General features: G+C 34.8%; 1 protein-coding gene and 1 pseudogene across 1 annotated transcript in view; both read right to left on the bottom strand.

The window, feature by feature from the left end:
* IAR1 (ZIP metal ion transporter family) overlaps positions 1–15,866 on the bottom strand; it is a 34,336-nt gene extending 18,470 nt beyond the window's left edge. The window contains exons 1-5 of the mRNA XM_088104001.1: positions 15,270–15,866; positions 14,344–14,427; positions 14,176–14,225; positions 12,452–12,503; positions 4,886–4,999 (exon numbers count right to left, since the gene is read on the bottom strand). Coding sequence (XP_087960127.1) covers positions 4,886–4,999; positions 12,452–12,503; positions 14,176–14,225; positions 14,344–14,427; positions 15,270–15,597 — 628 coding nt within the window. The 5' untranslated portion in view covers positions 15,598–15,866. The remainder of the gene's footprint in view (positions 1–4,885; positions 5,000–12,451; positions 12,504–14,175; positions 14,226–14,343; positions 14,428–15,269) is intronic.
* LOC124831903 (uncharacterized) lies at positions 8,172–9,529 on the bottom strand (annotated as a pseudogene).
* Positions 15,867–17,260: the final 1,394 nt, after the last annotated feature.

Raw genomic sequence — 17,260 nt, 5'->3', positions numbered from 1 at the left:
TGGACTTTAAGCCTAATTAAATCTCAAAAGATCGGCTTGTAAGATGAGGTTTGCATCCACTTATATATTGTAAATTGGTTTTATCTTTAGTTGATGTAGGACTTCCAAGACACCTCCCTCACATCGAGGCATATACATCTCGAACGTAATGAGTGGTGCGATAGCGGCCCAATAGTGGGTAGAACAATATACCTAACAAATAACAAATTTTGCTAGGATAGGCTTTAACCCATGGCTGTGATACCATATTATGCAATAGATTTTAAGCCTAACTTAACCTCACAAAACCGACTTTTAAGGTGAGGTTTGCAGCTACTTATATATATTGTAAATTGACCTCATATTTGGTCAATGTGGGAATTCCAAACACAACCACCCATTCAAAAGGCTACAAGAAAATTTCTTATACTCAAACAAAAACTATTAGTTATTTGAATAAAGATAAAATATATACTTAATTACAAGGTAGTCAAAATCGTGTTTTGAAGTGGCATTCCTTGTGTGTGTGTGTGATAGGATATGTAATGTATTTGACTGTTTGTAGACAATTGTTAGATAGTTTGGAAAAAATAAAACATAGAAGTTAGTATGAAGTGGTTAGGGGTAGTTAGGAGGAGTTTAAACAGCAATTAGGGGAAGTTTTAATTAGTAGTTAGGCAGTTTTTGTCTTTTAAGGAGGGGGGTGTTCTAGTTCTGTGGGTGGAGTGTATTTTGTTTCAGAATAGGGCTTGTCCTGTGTAGAAGGGAATTTCTTCCCTTGGAAGTTGTTGGATGTTTTCTTGTATTATGTTTTTCAGAATTAGAGTGTTAAATACATTGTGCAGTAAGATTTGAGTGCTTATTTCTTTACTGAATCTGAAAATTTGGTTTCTTGTTCCCAAGAAACCTAACAATTTGGTCCGACCTGTCGGATCAGTCAAACACCATGGAAAGTAGTGTGAGTGCATTACAGAGAGCTTTTGAGGAGAATGGAGAGGAAACTAGGGCCAACTTTCAAAGGTTCGAAGATATGATGAAGGATATCTTGCAAAGACTCAAGAACATGGAAAGAGAATCAGATGGAAGTAGAGGTTCTGTGAATGGAGATAGAGTGGGAAGAAGAGAAAAGGATATCAGTGAAGAGGAAGGTGGAGACCAAGACTGTGATGGGAATGTTGTGACTCTTGCTTCTTAGAATGAAGTGCAAAAGTTGCTGGTTTTAGTGGGGATAGTGTGGTAGGTCTTGGTGAATATGTCAAAACAGTGAAGGAGGGTGAAGACAAAGGAAAGAAGGCTGAATGTGGTGGGAACATTGTAACCATTACTTCTGGGAGTAAAGTAAAAGATGAGGTTGTTTTGAGTGTAGATGGTTCAAAGGTAGTTGGTGCTGGGACAGAAAATGTTTTTGAAGTCCAGAACATCACAGGAGCAGTAAAAGTACACCTAACCATCAATAACTTGGGGAAAAATGCAGTCAAGGGGTTCAATACCTAGCAACAGAAATCTCATAACCTTTCTTGGGAAGATCTTGCAACACTTAAACTAAGAATAGTTGAAGGGAACAAGGGAAACATGTTATTGGAGACTTTGGCAGCAGTAACACAGATTGGGAGTGTGGAAATTTTATGTGAGAGGATGGCAGCAGTAACAAGGACAGGGAGGGGGGAAAAAGTCATCCAAGAATTCAAGATATTGGTGTCTCTTGTAAACCCAACATCAGAAAACTAGTTGGGGGAGTATTTCTTGACAAAGTGGCAGGCCCTATGCAAGAAGGACAATAAAGTTGGACAATCTCCCTTTTGTCTTGGGTTACTTATTTGTTATGGAAATCGATTGCTAGCAAACTCCAGTAATAAACTTATTGATTTTGGAAGCCGAGTCAGATTGTTTATTAAGCATCTATTTGGAAAAGATTATGTTGTCAAAGTTAGATCTTTGCAGATTCAAGGATTAATCCAACGGCCAAAAGGAAGCCTTGAGGCAGTCACATTGGAATTGGTCGCAACGATTAAGGACCAGTTTCTAGACTACAACCTTGAGGACAAGGTTATTTTGTGGCGGCGAGTAATGATAGGATATGTAATGTATTTGACTGTTTGTACACAATTGTTAGATAGTTTGGAAAAAATAAAACATAAAAGTTAGTATGAAGTGGTTAGGGGTAGTTAGGAGGAGTTTAAACAACAGTTAGGGGAAGTTTTAATTAGTAGTTAGGCATTTTTTGTCTTTTAAGGAGGGGGGTGTTCTAGTCCTGTGGGTGGAGTGTATTTTGTTTCAGAACAGGGCTTGTCCTGTGTAGAAGGGAACTTCTTCCCTTGGAAGCTGTTGGATGTTTTCTTGTATTATGTTTTTCAGAATTAGAGTGTTAAATACATTGTGTAGTAGGATTTGAGTGCTTATTTCTTTACTGAATCTGAAAATTTGGTTTCTTGTTCCGAAGAAACCTAACAGTGTGGGAGTTACGTACCTCATGCGATCGGGACCAATGTTCCTTGCAAGCATGGAACTAGTGTTTGATGTAGCAGTCCTCATGGCCTTCTGAGAGGAATAGTTATAGTGCCTTTTTCGAGTAAGAGCCAATTCCTCTAATGTTACAATGTAAAGTATAAATCTAATGGCACACTAGAATGTTACAATGTAAGCTTAGTTGCTAAAGGATTTACTCAGACATTTTCTCCAATGGAAAACACGAATATAGTTAGTATCATTCTCTCATTTGCAAGTTATTTGGGTTGGGAATTATAACAATTTGATGTAAAAAATGCTTTCTTGCATGGAGAATTGAGGAAGAGGTTTGCATGGAAATTCCCCCAGCTTTTACGCCTATTAATGAAGGGAATAAAGTATGTAGGTTGAAGAAAGTGTTGTATGGACTCATGCAGTCACCACATGCTTGGTTTGGTTCAACTTACTCAAGTTATGATCTCCATGGGATATCGATAGAGTCAAGATGGATAGTGGCCTTATCACTACTTCCTACGTCCCATCTAGGCTTTAGCCACCTGATTTTTTTACAAAAGTCTTTCCATTGAGCAATTTCATGACCACACATGCAAGTTGGGAATGATAGGTATCATATCACCATCTTGAGGGATAGTGTTGTACGTAAGATATTAAATGCATTACCAGAAGTTAATAGAATATTAAATGTATTACTATAAGCTAATAGAAGTTATTAGAAGTTGTTAGAAGATTCTAGAGATCTGCAGATATATTACTTTAGGGTTAGAGGTCCCTATATATAGAGACTATGTACTGTTTCAAAGGAATCAATTTGAATAAAAATCTTCTTTCTTTCATATTAATCCTTTCAAGTCCTTTCAATGTGGCAAAGGGTGAAGAATTCAATATTTGGTTTTCTAGCATGGCCTTGAATTTAAAAATCCATTCTGTCATGTGATTAGAGTCAAATATTTGAAGGACGAAGTGAAAAATACATCACTTACTTTTTAAGCACATAGGGATGACTCAGAAAAATAGGAAGCACAATTATGATTGATAACGGGACTTATAAGAAAAGAAAGACAATAATAAACATCCTAGTGAACAATTCAAAGGGAATTATGTTTTTAAAGTTCATAGATGCATCTGCAATATCCAAAGCAATTGAAAAAACTTGAGTAGATCGATAGCATCATTCAAGAGGAGGGGGAATAGAATGATGGTCATTTTGTGACAGATAATGTGGCAAACTACAAAATTGTCGGTCAAATGTTGGGCGATTTAAAATGAAAACAGAAAACTAACTAAATGTAATATAGCTTAGTTTCATAGGCTTTTACACGATGCAGGCTATTTCCTTAACCATCAAAGCAACTAATGTTCTTGATTTAAAGCTAATTTGGAATCGAAACAAGGTCTAAAGAAATATATAATAAGGATGGTGAAGAATGAGAATGAAAATACTTTGATTGATGTTCAAATTGATGATTTCAAAAATCCAGCTATATACATTTGTTGTCCCTTGGGTAATAAGTCAATTAATTTATAGACTCTAGTAGATGGGTGGTGGTTTTATAGTGATGAGCTCTAGAACTCCCAAAATTTGTCATTCACGTATTGAACTTAACATGTAGTTCCTTCGGATGTCAGGGTGTTTGATCTTCCTTTGAGATGGTAAGTTAAATTTAATTCTAGAATAAAATTTCTAGCTTACTACTTGCTTATCAATAAATGATGTTGTTTCTGAAGGGTAATTCAAAACTTGCAAAAAAAGAAGCAAACAACAAGTTCAAAATAACATTGATGATTTTCCATCCAATGATGAAAGGATTATGGAAGATGAGCATGTATTAGGTTTGGAAGTAGACAGCATGGATTTGGATGAAAATTGAGCTCTAGTACCAAGTTGAGGAGGGTGAAACTATAGACAAACATGGTTTAGAGAATAGAGTTCAATGGTGAAGTGGGTGGAATTACGAAGAAATGAGTTGAAGGTCACTTGCAATTATGATTTTAACTTGCAAGATTATTTGCCTTAGATGGATTATTGTTTTGCTACTAGAATAGTATTCCCATTTGGAAATAGGATGGAGCTATCGGTTTTGTAACTAGGAAGGCGTCACTCTTACATAACTAAGATGGGGCATTTACATCTATTGACTTAGTGTTTTATGTTTATCAAATTGTTTTTTGTTTGTCATGTTGAATTAAAGTTCAAATACCAATTTCAAGTGAGATATAACGATATAGTGTGTGCATATATGGATTTCATAAATTTTCTAGGATCTTACTATCCATGTTACAATCACCAATTTAGAATCCATACTTTCATTTCCAATCTTAAGTAAGATCTCAATTTTGACTACATTGCCTAACTAATTTGTCAAAGCAAAAGAAGACCAATAATTTAAAGTGAATAATAATCAACGTGATCGATAAGAACATCAAGCATATCACTACTAACCAAGGATAGATAATCCTATCGAGAGATCGGCCAAAGAATGTGAATGACCATGTCCAAGACTAACATCATGGTGATGATCTTCATGGTTATCATGGGAATGAGAGTGTTCTCCACCTACAGTAAAAGAATCATATCATGTCGAAGAATAATAATATTTTACACAAAAAATATTACAAAGAGAAAGGGACAGAAGAATTAGGTAAAGGATAAGATATCCTTAAAAAAACAGGAAGAAAAAACACAATAATTGAAAGGAATTAAATCAACCTACAAAGCTACAAGCATGGGCATCTCTATGCAAATCATAAAATAAAAACTTGCTTCGAAAGTCAAGTGCACAATAAATTATGTAAAGTAAACAACATCCAATATCTTACATCCTTAACCCCTTTTCTTCTGAAACATTTAAAATGGAGAAATTTATCTTACTCAAAACAAGCACAAATAATATTTATCAACTAATGTTCACCACATTAAATAAATTACATTACATTAGTAAACACACCAAATAATGAAATGTACAAAAAGTTGTCTTGTAACTTAGGTATTTGTTTTGTAATATTCTCCTTGTATTATACTTTAATGTATCAAACACATCCACAAATACAAAGGACAATATAGAACTTATGAACATGAATGTCATCACATCATACAAGGACTTAAGACTTAAAATAATGTAAAAAAGAATCTAAGAGATTTATTATCTCTCAACTAATCTTTGTCATTTATAGAAGAAAATTACATCAACAACACCCATAAGTACAAGAAAAAGGCTATATCTAGGTAATTATAAGCACAAAGCTTAGAACAAATAAATTCAATCTAGGATTTTGTTAACATCAACAAGTTGATCATTGGATCTGAAACACTCAATACAAATTTCCTTGGACAACGTTTTATGGAAAAAATGAGAATCAAGTTTTGTGTTTAGTTCCCTCATGAAACACTGGATTGGAAGCAATGTGGAGAAAAACTTGGTTAACACAATATATTAGGATATAGGGTATTTGGATATAATCGGAAAGGGGATTAGGATAGAAGGCAGAGGAATTGTATAAATAGATTGATTGGATAGTTAGACGTCAGTTTTTGAGTACATTGATTGTAGACAGGTTATGACCTGTGAAGAGGGTTAAGCCTCTGAATTCTTTCTGTACAGACACTCTTACTGGAAATAATATTTTGTTTTCTCTCTTTCTTGTGTCTTCTTGGTGAGTGAGAGAGTCTTTGATTAGGTTTCCAGTTCAGGAACCTATCACAATACATCTTCATTTGTTGGATCTCACAATTTTAATTCTTGAAGAAATTGTTTCACCCATACAAGTTCATGAGTGAGAGATGTCATTGTCCTATATACAGGTTCAGCACTAGATCAGAAAACCACATTTTATTTCTTGCTTTTCCATGAAACAATATTTCCTCCAGTGAGAACACAATACCTTCTAGTGGAGTGTCTATCCATAAGAGGTTCCACCCAACCAGCATCACAATACCCAAAAATTTGGGTATTCCCTTTATCTGCATAAAACAGACCTTGTCTTGGAACCTTTCTAAGGTATCTTAAGATGTGGGTGATAGCATTTCAATGATCAATACAAGGATCTTTTAACTAACAACACCCAAAGCAAAAGATAGATTAGGTCTTGTAATAGTGTGATAAATAAGTTTCCTAACTGGTCTTCTATATCTCTAAAGGCTGAGAGAGGTTTACCTTGATTTGCCATTAATTTTATATTTGGACCCTTGAGGTTATCTATTGGTCTAGATCTAGTCATGCTTGTTTCTTCCAAGATATCTAAAGCATCTTTCCTTTGAGAAACTACAATGCCTCCCTTTGCTTGAGCCCCTTCAATGCCTAAAAATTATGAGACTTTTAATCCAAAAGTGATGACATAAGTGTTCCTTTAGTTGTGACATTCTAGTAACACCATTTCCTATGATAATTATGTCATCAACATAGAGAATTAAGTAAACACATTTTCCGAACAAAGTATGACAGTAAAAAATTGGATAATGTGCCTCACTGTGTTTCATTCCAAAAGTTTGAACAATGAGACTAATTTTCCAAACCAAGCATGACGAGATTACTTGAAATCATAGACTAATTTTTGCCTTATGGCTACCACTCCCACATTTTTTTTCTTCTTTTATACTCAATAACTATTAAGCAACCCAAATAGTCACATTTATTTTCCAGCAGGCTTGTGCATATTTATTTTCAAACAAGCAATCCCAATAGCAACTAAAAGAGGCAATTCAAGAACATCCAACAGAAATGAACCGAGATGGAAGTATTATCATCTATTAGACGACTTGAAAAGGGTTAATTATATGAGGGGAAAAAAGATCTTGATTGTAAAGGGTTAATACAAGAGGATCTATACAGAGAACTCTATCCCCTAGACTAATGATTACAGTGATTTCTAATATCTTACAACACTACACTTGTAATAATTTAATATATCCTTGTAACTCAACAGAATATTTTCTCCTCACCAGTTTGCATGTGAGATTATGAAACCGTTTCATGGTAACCCTTTGTAAACATATCTCATAGCTGAATCCCAAATGGGACTTAAGAACTAATGGTAAGGCCATTATCCAATTTTTCTTTAATGAAGTCTAAGTCTATCTTTATGTGCTTAGTCCTATCATGTTGAATTGGAGTGTAAGCATGCAAACAATGTATTTATTGTAACAATAGAGACTCATACGTTCTTCACTTTTCACTTTAAGATCATTCAAATAATTTTCAACCACAATAATTCACATACCCCATGTGTCATGGCTCAAATTTAGCCTTCCTTGAATCACGAAGTTTCTCCCAAGAACATTCAATATCGTAAAGTAGACCTCATATATGTAGTATACATTGTATAATTTGCATCATTATATAGCTCCATATTTAATTGTCCACTCCTCTTTAACAATAATCCCTTTCCTAGACTTGTCTTCAAATATTGAAGGAATATGACAGGTACCCAGATTTTATTAACACTGTAAAGAACTCCAAGAGAGGTTCTTGGATGATCTTCTTATGAAAACCAGACAGCTTGGTCTGTATCTAGTGACTGGTACACACACAAAACCCAGGTCTTTCGAGAGGACTTGTGTTAGGTTACTTTATGTGAGTAACCTAAATTTATGCTCTCTTCTCACTCAAACACTAGAACAACAAAAAAGAAATTATGTATGTATGTATTATTGATTCTGTAATGTATAGAAAATTACAAGTGTAATTTCCCCCCAAGGAAGCCTATCTTCCTCCACTGGCAAATATGCCCAGTCTATACTCAAAATGAAATAACCTAATGAACAGAAATCAAGCAAGACTATTTATAGTGTCGCATTATAATATCTCACTCCCGCGCTCCTTCCTACTGAAACAACCTTTCGGCCTTTAACGGTTAATACCGTTCGGTCTAGTTCTCCTCAGCCTTTCTTCTCCTCTCTGTTTAGCTACCGTTCAGCCCTTACTTCTCTCCTCTTACCGTTCGGCCGTTACTTCTCTCCTCTTACCCGTTCGGCCGTTACTTCTCTCCTCTTACCCGTTCGGCCGTTACTTCTCTCCTCTTACCGTTCGGCCTTTACTTCTCTCCTATTTTATTCCTAACATTACTCCACCCCTCAAAATCAACCTTGTCCTCAAGGTTGAAGTCAGGGAATTGTTATTTGACTTAATGCTCCTCTTCCCAGGTGACATCCTCCAATCCACCTTGCTGCCATGGTATTAAGACTTGGGTATCTCCTCCCCTTACTGTTGCTGGTTCCTTGGTTGTAGCACTTTTGAAGGACTTTGCAAATCCATGACAAATTGAAGGAGTAGCCACTTGATAGATGTATTGCAGAAAGGTAAATCCGTACAGTTTGACAATAAGTGAAAAATTTCATTCCCAGTGCATATTCAAAAAGAACTGGAATAAGCCAGTCCCCATGGCCAGTTTACTGTAAATCAAGGCCTGATAAAACATTAGCCTTGCTACCGCTCCAACAACGTACCAGATGATGTCTCCTTGCAGGCAGTGTGCATGGACTCTCTCTCCACAGAATTAACTTGATCATTTTCAAAACATATAAACCTTGCGTCGTCCTTCAAAGCATTTTGTCTTATACGTTTTGTAGTCGTTCTTACATATGATCTGTTAAACTTAGCCTTAAATTGGTCATCTACAGCTACGATCCTTCTTCTATTATTCAAATCATGAGTGCTCCTTTTTGGCAATGCTGTTGTAATTTCTCCACTTCTTCAGAAAGAGTTTCATTTTTGTGGCTTTCCTTCCTCAAAAGCATCTGATAGTCCGCTAACTAGTTGTCTTTGGCAGCCTTTAGCGAAGCGAGCTCGACTTTCAAATCATTGACTTGTCCAAGAAGCTTTTCCTTCTCGGTCTTCAAGTGCTCTATTACCTCTTCTGCAGCGGACAAGCAGTTGATGAATTTAAGTTGTTGTTCTTCGTTAAGGTGTTCCAAATCAGATAGTTTCTTAGTCTTGACTTCGCTGTACTTTTCATGGAGTTTCGTGTACAACACCTCCATTGCACGCACAAACTGCATTGAGTTAATTTGAATTTGAAGTCCATCTTCCTTCAATGTGATTCGATGGTCTATTTTCCTCTCAGACGGCAACCCCTGGGGTTCTTGAAACCCCCCCTCGACTGGCAAATATGCCCAGTCTATACTCAAAATGAAATGACCTAATGAACAGAAATCAAGGAAGACTATTTATAGTGTCGCATTATAATATCACTCCCGCGCTCCTTCCTACTAAAACAACAATTCGGCCTTTAACGGTTAATACCGTTTGGTCTAGTTCTCCTAAGCCTTTCTTCTCCTCAGCCTTTCTTCTCCTCTCCGTTTAGTTATCGTTCAGCCCTTACTTCTCTCCTCTTACCGTTCGGCCCTTACTTCTCTCCTCTTACCCGTTCGGCCGTTACTTCTCTCCTCTTACCGTTTGGCCTTTACTTCTCTCCTATTTTATTCCTAACAACTTGTCTCTCCCTTCCTTTCACTTACAATTTTCTCCAAAAAAACTACGGAAAATAACCCTTGTATAGACTATATATAATAGTCTGTTTAGAACAACACACCTCACAGACAATTATAATTGTCTGTTACCCTCATTCCTTCTAACATATACTTCCCGCTGAACCTACCAGATTATGTTCACAGTGTATGAATGTCACTCCCTTGGGTCGTGCATGAACTCACAAACTACACTCACAACATAAGAATGTTAGATCTGGTGTGGGCTAACTAAACAAGCTTCCACACGACTCCTTCAGGTTGGCCCTCATTCATTGTATAACTATCGTCATCACTTTTAATTATATGATTTTGTTATATGGGAACTCTAGGGGCCTTGCAACCAATCTTACTTGCAAAATCATGTCATCCACATAGACCAAGAGTAGAGTAAGTTTTCCTTCTAAGAAATGCTTGATGAATTGGGTAAGGTTATCTTGACTTTGTTGATTACCATAGGAGATCATAGCTTGAGTAAGTTTATCAAACCAAGCATAAGGCGACTCCTACAGTTCTGCAAAGTTTTCCTTAACTTGCACACTTTATTCCCTTCTTCAATAGATCCAAAAACTAGAGGAATTTCCATGTAAACTTCTTCCTTTAGATGTTTATGCAAGAAATCAATTTTTACATCAAATCATTGCAACTCTCAACCAAAATAAGCTACAAATAAGAGAATGATCCTCATAATCAACATCATAGGTTCGACATACCTCTTAACAACTAACCTCGCTTTCCTAAAAATTCAATGAGCCCTCAAATCTGTACTTTACATTATAAATATGTCCACATCCTACTACTTTTCTATCTTGGCTAATTTCACAATTATTTTTTAAGGAATCTTCAAAAAAGTTTCTAAAGCAACAAAAGTATAAACACTTACCCTTGACTCAGACGATTGGAGTTGTCCTTGGATCAAGTTAGGTTGTTTCTATCTCATCTAACATTCTATCCCATCTCACTTAGGAACAAAGTTACCCTTATCAAGAGTAGCATCAGAAGAGTGCATGTGAGATATGTCAAGAGATGTACCAAGAGTACCAAGAGTAGCATCAGTATAGAATGGTTCTTGTGCCAAAGGGATAAAGGACAACTCAAGAAGACTTGGCATTTGTAGAAGTCTCCCATTGAAGCTGAGGATGCATGTAAAAAGGTTTGATTTCATGAAAAGTGACGATAATAGACATAAAAAGCTTTCTACTTTAAGAATGTAACAACAATATCCCTTTCTATTAGAGGTATAACCAATGAACATACATTAAGCAACTCATCTAATTTCTCATAAAACTCATTCCGAACATGGACAAATGTAACACACCGAAAAGCCCTTCGGTGGAGCCTAGATAGAAAAGGAACATATTGCCAAGAAAGAAAAAATATATTTAATAGGACTAAGTCCACCTAGAACATGAGACGATAATTGGGTGATAATTTAGACAATAGTGAGGAAAACCAGTCCCCAATTATATTTAGGGATAAACATTTGAAAGAAAAGGTTTCAAAAGTCAGGAATGTCATTTTGTTGTGGTGCATACACACATGTGAACTCATAAACAATGTTTCGAAAAGGAATTTAAATACATCATAGGTTACATATTCCCTCCATTATTAGAATGTAAACATTTACTTGACTTTCCAAATTGTGTTTATCATGCAAAATAATTTACAAATATAACAAAAACTTCAAAATTTTCTTTCATGAGAAAAATCCATGTGGCACAAGTATAATTATCAATAAAAGTGGCAAACTATTTCCCGCTAAATATTATAGAATTTTATGCAAAACCCCCATACAACATAATGAACCAAATCAAAAGGATCTTTTTGTATTACTAGGAGGATATGAGGCTCAATGATGCTTTGCAAATTGACATACATGAATGACTCAACAAACTCTTTGGAAAATAAAGCAACATAACGATGGATGTCTTAGACTTCGAAGGAGAAGCTAAATTTGAGAGGACTAAAACATAATGCAAGATTGGAGACACAAGAAAGTCATTTGTATGTTGATATTATCCTTGGTATCCAAGTTCTTAAGACAATATAACCCTACTTGTTCCTTGGCAATTTCAATCGTCCTACTCATGGCAAAATCTTGAAAAACATTGTGAGAACAAGAGAAAGAAGGTTCTAAAACAGTTTCACTCATAAGTTTTGAACTGCCAGAAGGTTATTAGAAAGATTTGGAACATGAAGTACATCTTTAAGGACAATGGCAGACATGGCAGCAACTGAGGCAGCAGAAACAAACACCCCAAGATTAGGAGTTTTGCTACCAGCTTGAATAATGAGGGAATAAAGAAATATAATATTAATAACAATCATGCTAATTACATTCTCAACTCTATTTGTAATAATCACATTCTATTGAAAAAGGAAATAAAATCTAGTGAAATGAATGTGAAGATTCTAAGGTTATTGTTTCCAAATTACTAAAGAGATTTTTTAGAATATTCTTTTCCTAATGATCCCCTGTTTATTACACAAAACCAATCAACAAATACAAAAACTCGTACAGAAAACAGGTTCTGAAGCGTTTCATACCAAAAGCATGTGGTAATTGGTGAAGAAATGCATCCCCCAACATAGCTCCTGCCTGCAAAAGACATGGTCAATGACAATGAAATGAAGCAGAAAAAAAAATATTTTAACAAAGTTATTGACAGAAGGTAATTTAGTAACTTTTCCTAGTTAGCATTGTGCTGGCACTCACAATTTCCTAACCATATAAAAGTATACAATATCATGACAAGGAAATAAGGAAGAATAATACCAAAGATAACCAGAAACAAAAAAAAATGCCATTAGCGATTTTTTCAAGAATTTAAACACAAAAACCATGAGATGTGCTATAGCATGAAATAAGATATTCCAATTTTTAAATATACATAAAACTACATCAAACCAACCACATATCATGCATTTAGAACGAAGAGTACCATAGATGAAATGTCATCAACAACACATGAGAGAAAGATGTGCAGTAAACACAGAAAACACACACTAAGATGTCCTTTAAAATAGTAGGCATGTATATAAGAATTAATGAACTAAGTGAAATAGGAATGTAAACGTTATGGAGAATACTTGAGGATGATTAGATTTGTTTCTTATAGAATGAATTTGGGCTGGATGCACTTAATGCAAACATAATTATTAGATATTTGCTTTGGAAACAAGTAATCATTGTCATTGTTGTGAAAAGGAAGAAAAAAGCAAATGGTTCATAATTGCTAGAAGCACAAAGACTGGTATTTTTTCCTCAAATTGCTAATAAGCCCATTATTTGGAGAATGTAAGGAGGAATGAGAGAGTGAGGTAATGATGACCTGGCTAGGGAGACTGACGCACACATTGTATGTGGGACCAAATAGTTGGAAAGGTTATATTAGGGAATGCAAGGAGAGAGAGGCATCCAGTCCTTTATTTGGAGTTGGTTATGGATGGAGAGAAATAGCTCTCTTTAGAAGCTTTGCGCTACAAAGAGGAATTTTTTTCCTGCACTTTCCCTTCTGCCTTTTGATCCAATAATACAGTATTACCATATTTCTTATGTTCTATGTTCCTTTTTTTGATTTGGCTTGCCATCAATAACCCAATTACAGTCCTAGTTTCATGTGGTGAAGTAACCAGGATTCAAAGTTCCAGCTCCAGTCATATCGATCACAGAAATAACATAATGAATAGTGTCAATGCAGAATTCAGGAAAATAATTTTCACTGGGCACAACTTAAAGGAGCTTTCTAGAATAATGACAACTTTTAGGGACTACTTTAATAGATAAAATAAGAAACAAACAGCAATCAGAAAAGAAAAGGAAAAGTAGCACAGATCAAGCTAACTAGTTATCCTCTTATAGTAAAATTGAAGCTTGTCAGCCATTTTATTTGTTCAGTGACAGTCAAAGAAAGGCAGATCCAGCTAGCCAAAGCTTGTCAGCCCTTTTGTATGCTCAATGAAAGAACTATGTAGAGAGAATTGGAGATATTAAGGTCCCTTGGTCGATTGGCTAGTAGCTATCTTTATTTCTTTCCATAGATTGTCATTTTTTTTTTTGTTAACCTGAATTGCTGATACTGACTTCAGTTAGAAGTATAAATATACATCGTATACAGTTTTTTCTTTCTTAGATCTGATCCAGTTTCAATCAATTTAAAAAGTAGACAGTAGACACTTAACTGAAGAGAATTGATAAACATAGTGAAAGAAAAGTAATAAAAGAGAACTCAAGATAGTGAAACCAAAGAAAGAGGTAGAAGAAACCTGACCCCAAATAAAGCCAATGAATCAACAACAGCCTTTGATGGTTTCCCTTGTACTGAAATAGATGAATGATTCAGACCATTCAGTTTTGTTTACTGTACATAATAAGCCTTTCATATTGAGAAATAAATAATTTATACTTGTACCAAATGAAAAATAAAAAATCTCCTTACCAAAAATTACAGGAAGGACAATGAGGCATGTAAGAGAAGCCATGCTCACCAGAAATGAACAGCCCAATGCATTCAACCATAGGCCTACAACAAAAACAAATGAACTACATAAACATCAAATTCGAAACAATCTGAATATCCAACCTTCCAGAAAACCATGAATGGGACTTTTATTTTCCTGTTACTGAGATGAAAAGTTAGCTAAAAGAAGGCTGCTTGTAATAGACAGAACTATGCACAATCTAATGGAGGAGAGGAGCATTCAACTTCAATGTGTATTGAAAAAGTGTATGCGTCTCAAGTTGAACTGATCCAATTGCACTTCAGTCGGACAAGTGAAACCATAACGATCTGCTATAACAGAACTGAGATAAACAGACAGTTTTCCACTAATTGGAGGTCAGCTAGTAGTTCCTCATCCCATAAAGTCATTTCTCACTGAATAACCACGCGATACAACATAAATTAACAAAAAAAAAAATCAAAGTTTCGTAGGGAAATATCTACCGCCAAAGAAATTAACTTGGTGACTTTTATACATGTTATTTAAGTATCTGCGGTACATTTGTTGAATCCCAATTGCATCATTTTAATTAAAAAAATTATCCTAAGTTACACTAAGCACAGGCTTCATCATTTCAACATTACAATGACAACAAAGCATTCTACATCAGTCTATAAACCCTCTACACACTCTGCACGTAAAAGCTACATCACCTAGGACAACATCTCCCCTCAAAGCTTCTACAGATCTAATTCTCTTAATCTGGCAATCAAATAGTCACACCGACCTACTTCACACGAGTGCATTCGAAATTACGAATGTTGAAATCATCAAATAGGGCTTATCGCACAGTAGAAAACACAAAAGAAAAAAAAAACAACGGAAGGGTGAGAAAGACGTGAGTGAAAATCCGTAAACATACCCAAACCCGATAGTTCTGAAGTATCGTGATGGTCATGTTCATGCGGAAAGCCGAAGCCGTATAGCTTCATATCCTCCTCCTCTGCTAACTCTTCGGGAAGCTTGGACCTGCCATCAATCTTGTCCTTAAGGTCATGCGCATGGTGATGGTCATGGTCATGGTCATGGTGATGGTGCTCTTCACAGTGATGATGGGCATCGGATCCACAGAAACCAGAATGGGAATGGGAATGAGACTGATGCGCTATTCCCAGATCCAAACACGATAGAAGAGCCAAACAGAGGAAAAGGAATGCCAAATAATCCACACTCTTCTTACCCAATGCCATGGAATCGGAAAGAATTGAAGAAGAGAAAGTAAGTATAGAGTTGAATTAGGAGCGAGACTTGCAAGTGCCTTCGATTGTGATGAAGCAAACAATGACTAAGAAAAGGATTATAATGCCCACTATGATTCCGAACGTTACGACATCCATATTTAGAGTGTGTGCTACCAATCTAACATTTTCTTTTTCTTTTCAAAATTTTAAGCATTAATTTCAGGTTACCTTCCCTTCCCTTTTCAGGTTGAGCCTGCAGGGGCAACATGGCATCGGTGCACCCTAGACTGCCCCTGTCTTTATTTATTTTCTAACAACTTTTTATAACAATTTTTTTTTTACAATAAAATATGTGTTATTATTTACTGCATAAATTTATTTTTAAAAAAATATTTAAAATAAACTAATCACACACTATTACGTTTACACCGTTATGTAAACTTGGTAAAAAAAAAGTCGTTAAAAAAATATTTTTCTTATTTTTTACTGTCTTGTGCATTTGCTATTTGTTACAAGTTACCTTCTAAAAGATTTAAATGGTATTTTTAGAACATAATTTATACTTTCATATGGGTAAAATAGGTAAATCAGTATTTTTTATCTTAAAAATTGTAAAACATTAACTGACTTGTCTATTTCCTTTTGCCACGTAATTCAGTTTATGATTCTTATATGATTTTAAAGTATGTGAGTCTAAGTAAATAAAAGTATGGTCCATAATGTAACGTATGACTAGTCATACGATAGTATCATATGTCTCTTCGTATTAAGAATATTAACTACATATGATCATACTAATAATTATATATCAACTACAAATTCATAAAATTGCTTCTTGGTTTTCGCTTAGTCTTATTTATGGTACATGCAACATAATATGCTCTTATACCAAATATAATTATAAACAATTCAAAACTGGTTAAATATGAAAGAAAGGATAATTGAAATATGTATTAAAAAATTTATAATCTTTAGGAAATTTAAATTTTGATGTCATAAAAAGAAGAGGTTGTAAACATCGATGATTAATCAAACACAGTTTTTATATAACTTTTACTTTTACTATTAAATATATTTTCGCAAACCTTTGAAAAAAGAAATCATTTTCTTTAATATGTAATTTAAATAGTGAAAGAAAGATGATGATTTATGCTTTAGATTTTTCATTGGTTCATTAATAGACTAAACTACATCTAATCTCAACTTGATTAAGTTTTATTATACAAACTCACACTTTAAGAAGCAAACTAAATATTCTTTGAACATAAAAGCATTTTCATTAACATTGTTATTTTGATCAATAGTTACTCTTACCTAAACATTAGGTATTGTTTGAAACAACAACTTTGGACTAGGTCATTTTTACAAATAAAGTGATCAATATATCATTAAGGAACTAAATAAAAGATAGTTTACGTCTCTAGATAAAATCAAACAAATTGCCCAAAGCTAAAATGCAAGATTGTTTTCACTTAAAGATTAGTATGTGTGTTAAAGTATATGTTTTTTAGTTATGTATGTGGGGCCCACAAAGAATTTTTTGTTGTAGGCTCATGTGCTAGGTTGATTGAATCTTGATAACAGATTCTTATAATTGCACCCTGTCGTACCCGGGATCGCGACGAGACGGCGAGCCAAAAAACAAATGGGTTTGAGAAATAAGATTTGTGGA

The sequence above is a fragment of the Vigna umbellata genome, chromosome 1, assembly GCF_029865625.1.
Source record: "Vigna umbellata cultivar VRB3 chromosome 1, Vumbellata_1.0, whole genome shotgun sequence".
NCBI classification, from domain to species: domain Eukaryota; kingdom Viridiplantae; phylum Streptophyta; class Magnoliopsida; order Fabales; family Fabaceae; genus Vigna; species Vigna umbellata.
Note: the sequence above shows the minus strand (reverse complement) of the source record. Positions and strands in the feature narration are given on the sequence as shown.